This window comes from Rhamphochromis longiceps, linkage group LG18 (assembly GCF_057381845.1).
Source record: "Rhamphochromis longiceps isolate RC_006_pf linkage group LG18, R_longiceps_female_GT1.1, whole genome shotgun sequence".
NCBI classification, from domain to species: domain Eukaryota; kingdom Metazoa; phylum Chordata; class Actinopteri; order Cichliformes; family Cichlidae; genus Rhamphochromis; species Rhamphochromis longiceps.
In genome coordinates this window covers 9,271,917-9,276,856 of record NC_140574.1, presented here as the reverse complement: position 1 = coordinate 9,276,856, position 4,940 = coordinate 9,271,917, and the positions used below count along the sequence as shown (strand labels likewise).

General features: G+C 35.1%; 1 protein-coding gene across 1 annotated transcript; it reads right to left on the bottom strand.

Annotated features, from left to right (window-relative positions):
• Window positions 1-1,841: 1,841 nt before the first annotated feature.
• On the bottom strand, window positions 1,842-4,477 carry LOC146647691 (uncharacterized). The gene is made up of 4 exons (XM_085390055.1): window positions 4,307-4,477; window positions 3,409-3,555; window positions 3,036-3,308; window positions 1,842-2,650 (listed from the first exon to the last, which is right to left on the bottom strand). Exons 1-4 carry the CDS (start codon window positions 4,353-4,355, stop codon window positions 2,520-2,522), a joined length of 600 nt encoding a protein of 199 aa, XP_085246181.1. The 5' UTR covers window positions 4,356-4,477; the 3' UTR covers window positions 1,842-2,519.
• Between the last annotated feature and the right edge of the window lie 463 nt (window positions 4,478-4,940).

The window sequence follows — 4,940 nt, the reverse complement described above, 5'->3', positions numbered from 1 at the left end:
CCATCATGTTTTATTTTAGCTTTGCATTGCCTACTGGGTAAGAACCATAGGATCAGAGATGAGGATTTTTTAAACACAAAGCCGATCCAGCCTTCCTGTATTGGGGTACTGGTCCCACATGATCAACAAACATTAAAATAACACAAAAACACAGGTCATCCACTGCCCTCTGCTGGTGATATCAAAGAAACACATAGAATAGAATAGAATAGAATAGAATAGAATAGACAAGATTAGAATAGAATAGAATAGAATAGTTATTGTACATTTACATCTAAATTAAAGGTGCTGCACACCAACTATGCTGGAATAAAATATAAATAAAAAAACCAGCAGGAATAAATGGCAAACAGGCAATATGTCTAGAATCAAGAGTGATATAAACCAAACATTCAAAAGTCAAAAAGCTGCTTAGCCTCGCAAACACTATTTTTCCTAGGAAGAAATCCTAAAAAGCATTTTAACATCAGCAAAAAGAAGTTCTATTCATAAATAAAGCATTTGGTGGACTTTATTGATAGCTAATCATACATGCGCTGTGGAGTGCATGTAAAGGTAAATGAACAGTTTTATGGATAGATTTTTCTTTAGTTTTGCATTTGATGAGGTGAACACTGATGACAGCAGACACCACAATGATTAGACCAACAGAAAACACGACTGTCTTCACCATACAGGATAAGATAAGATAAAACCAGTAATACCTGTCACTGGGTGTATGTTCAATATACAGACAGTATGTAATGAAAAACACAGTTTTAGTACATGTGTTTCCAGTCATAGAATAAAATACAATAAAAGGTTTGCTCTTTGCAAACTCTTTGTTTGCGAGTTTTGCCTTAGTGTTCAGTTTGAGAAAAACTGAACTGACACAAGGAAGCATTAATTATTTCTATAAATGTTAACATTTACTCATTTATCATCATCATTTAATCAAAAAGAAAAATGTTGTTGAATCTCAAGTTTTCTATAACCAAGATATGAAGCCATGAAGTGTTTCCACAGAGCCACAGGGCCGGGTTTCTTCTCACAGCTCTGGTATTTATGAACTTTGAAACTTCTGCAATTCTGCAACTTCCTGTCAATTCCTTGTTTTACTGCTTCAATTATGTCAGTAGCGACTAAAACACTTAGTTAACGAAACAGTTTGATATGTGAATTTGAATGAGACATGATTTTTAGGACACTACAGACACTACAAAGCAGTCGTGGTAACTTTTGAGATAGCAGAGATTGAAATGTTTGTCTTTGATGGTTTTAAATTAGTTTAAGATGGGCATGTTCACTAGCTGAATTATTATTTTTTTTATTTTTTTTATTTTGGGGATTAGAACAGTTTAGTTATTAGTTGATCCCCTCACACTGAAGAAAAACCTTAAACCTGCTTTTGGGAAAAGGAATCATATATACTTTTGGTTTGCTTTCAAATCACATGATAGGGTGGGGCCAGGTTTCACAATGAGCTCACCCGAAACCCTGGCTGATTGTGACCCACACCTGTTTTTGCACCTTGGCTCATGTGATTAGGTAGAGGATCATCAGGGGGTCCTTTGTCCCTCTTTGGAGGGAAACTCCCACTGGGTTTAAATCTGGGACTCTCCACCATTTGACCCTTAGAACTGAAGAAGCTTCTCAGATGAGAGGTGAAATGCCTTCAAGCAACTTAAAGAAGTCCAGACGCTTTTCTTTGCAAGCTCCTTAGACTTGCTTTCAATATAAAAACTCAGAAAACAGCTTTATCAGGATTAACAAGCATTTATTCACAATGTGATGCAGAGTCTTGACTTTTGATTATTTCATCAAAAATAATTAGCACATTTATGTTAGCTGCTTTGTGGAGTTCTTTTGAAGAAAATTTGCGTTGACTTTCAAATGTGTAAAATGAAAATGTGATGAGTAAATTTTCTTTTAGAGGTTTTAAAACATGTACTGCATTCCTCATAAAACATTTGCAAATTCCTAAAATTTTAAAATGATATTGATGATCTCTTTGCACTGTATAAATTAAACAAAACACAGATCCCTTCAAAAATAGTTATAGCTTAAAGTTTGCACTGTCTATCTTTCTTTCTTACATTTCTCTACAGTGCTGACAAGCAACACGATGATCAGACCAAATGTGAATACGACTATCTTCACCACACAGATGATAAAGCCCCCCCCCCCCCCCCCCCAAAAAAAAAAAAAAAATCAAAACAGATCCAAACTGTGTCACTCATTAATTTCCCTAACAGAATATGAAAAATTTGCTTATTTTACATTAAAGCCAGTATTTTTTTTCCATTAAACTAGTAAAAAAATAAATTTGGGTGCCAGTTTAGTTCAGTGGGTGAGCAGGTAACCACATGCAGCCCATTGCCACATGTCTTCCTTTCTAAATATCCAGTCAATTAAACACTTAGGATAGTGATGTCATCAGTTAAGCAGCAGGGGGGGTTGTTAATCTGTTTCAGCTGCTTTGGTGTTAATGAAAGTTTTTTTGTGTGATCTGTGAAACTGGTTCACAGAGAACTACTTGTTTAGTTTTGCGTCTGAAGTTTCTCTATGAGGTGAACACTGATGACAGCAAAGAACATGATGATCAGACCAACAGAGAACACGACTGTCTTCACCATACAGATAGAGACACCGTCAGAGAAACTCTCAGAACCTGAAACACAAAGCAAAAGCAGACTTTAACTTTACAGCACATTGGGAAAGGATAAAACCAGTAATACCTCTCACTAGATGTGGAGACCATTTGATTCAAAATGTAATTGTCATTATATGTGTTTTACAGTCTGTAATAAACCATATATTAAAACCATATATCTAACACATTAAAGCTGAATCAAAAATAGCAAGTTACCATTCACTGACTAGTCAGTTATAATGATATTTTAAAATAAATTACTGGTTCTTTAATTTGTTTTTCACACATGCAGATCAATGATGTATCGCATGTTTCCATATTATACAAATGTTTTTAGGCTTACAGTCAGTTTCCAAGCTGGGAAATTTTATCAGAAAACTGTTTATATGTTTATCTGACTTACCAGCATTTTGAGGACAAAAACGATCAATCTCTATCATGTCCTTGGTCCAATTTACTGTATTGCTATGGTTACATATGATGGATCCATCTGACAGGTAGACATGAAGAAAAGCAGTGGGCCACCACCTTTCCTCTGTTTGCTCTCCTCCCTCTTGATAGCAGGTTTTGCTATCACATTTAAAAATGCTGATGATGTCAAAGTAATTTGTACTACAGCTCACAGTAAGGTTGCAGGAGTATGAGCTGTTGAACACGGAGTCCACTGTCAGGTTAACTGGAGTCAAAGGATGTGGAGGTGGATATAAGACATGCAAAGTTTTAGTAATATTGCAGCAGTCTAGCATTGGTTTCAATTATTAACATATCTAACATACCTGCTTCCTTCCAGTCACCATAAAAAAAATAGTCGTCAGATAACATGTCCCTCAGATTTGTAATTGCAGTCCAGTCATTAATATCAAGGTCAGCTCCCACAAGATCATGCGTTATTTTATCCTCCTCTCCAAACACAGAGTATGACCCTTTTAAACAGTAAATATGACAGTACTGTACAAATCAAACACAATAGGTATATAGTCCGTGAATCTTCTAAAATTACTTAACTTTAGAATTCATATGAAAAGAATTGAAAAGAATTTTAAGAACTTCCATCTTCAATGTTGTGTATACTAGGAAAAAAGTACATGGCTGTTAAATTTCTTTATTTAAGACTCCATATAACAAATTTGGTACTGGTACTAATGTACTGACTAGTTACTGAATAGATCTTGTCAGTGTTTATGGCCCACATACAGTACATGAGTGAACTTTCATATTAGATTTGCAACCTGAGTTAAGAAAGATTTAAATATAATATTCAGATTCAACATTTAATGTTTAGATTTAACATTTAAAATTGTGTTTTAAATATAAAATGTTACAAATATTTTACTAAATGTTGTAAAAAAAATGTCTTGAAAAAAACATGTTTTTGTAAGGTTTTGAGCTAAATGTGGAAAAATGTTGCCGTTAATTTCAGCATGTTTCACTTTACAGACGGCGCCCCATAGCATCATGTATCCTGACAAATCTACTTTTAGACTTCAAACAATGAAGTAAAAACAGATAAAAACAATATCTCTTCTTCCATACCACTTCAATTCCATGTTCATATAGGACCTACTGTATATTATAGGTTAACCATGTGCATAGTCAGTTCTGCCCTGATGCTCTATTAAATGAACAAGTCATAAATCACACATGATATTTACATTTAATTAGAAAGTTTCCTACCGAGTGTCTCAGAACAGAACAGCAGTGCCACCATCACAACAAAAGACATGGTTGAATCTGACTTCTTTGACTCTAAAATGTGGAACTGTGAACGAATGTGTTAGAGATATTCTTTTATCAAGCACTCAGATGTGATGAAATAACACTCAGACACTTCTGCAATTTAACGTGCACGGGTGAGAGCTCAGCGGAGACTCACACACCCTGCAGCAGCTCTCTGCCTTTACTTATACACAGCATGAAGCATACAAAAAAGGAAATAACATGCTTATCTAGTCAAGCAGGCAGGTGTGATTTCTCAAAATGTTGTGTTCTCTACAAGGTCGTTTCTTATTCTTGGGTGGCGGTTTCCTGTTGCTGACAGATAATGTGACAGCAAACAGTTTCTGTTATAGAGCAGAGAGCCAGCGGTTAATTGTGCAGCTGGTTGAGTACAAACAGAAATATAAACACTCTTAGCTGATTATTATATGAATAATAAAAAACACAAAAGCAAAAATCCTTTGACAGAATGAAAGGACGACAGTGTTACAACTACTGGCTGCAGTCTTATAGGGCAAAAATAAACACAAGACACTTTGTCATCAAGTTTCCAAACCCTGTTTTATTGCTTGATTTTGTGCATGAAATTGCA

Bases quoted from the DNA above. Each gene is read 5' to 3' on its own strand.
- LOC146647691 (XM_085390055.1), bottom strand. From the start codon at position 4,355: ATGTCTTTTGTTGTGATGGTGGCACTGCTGTTCTGTTCTGAGACACTC. The intron at 3,556-4,306 runs GTAGGAAACTTT...ACTGTTTAAAAG, and splicing joins GTTCTGTTCTGAGACACTCG to GGTCATACTCTGTGTTTGGA. The intron at 2,651-3,035 runs GTAAGTCAGATA...TTTGTGTTTCAG, and splicing joins TTTTTGTCCTCAAAATGCTG to GTTCTGAGAGTTTCTCTGAC.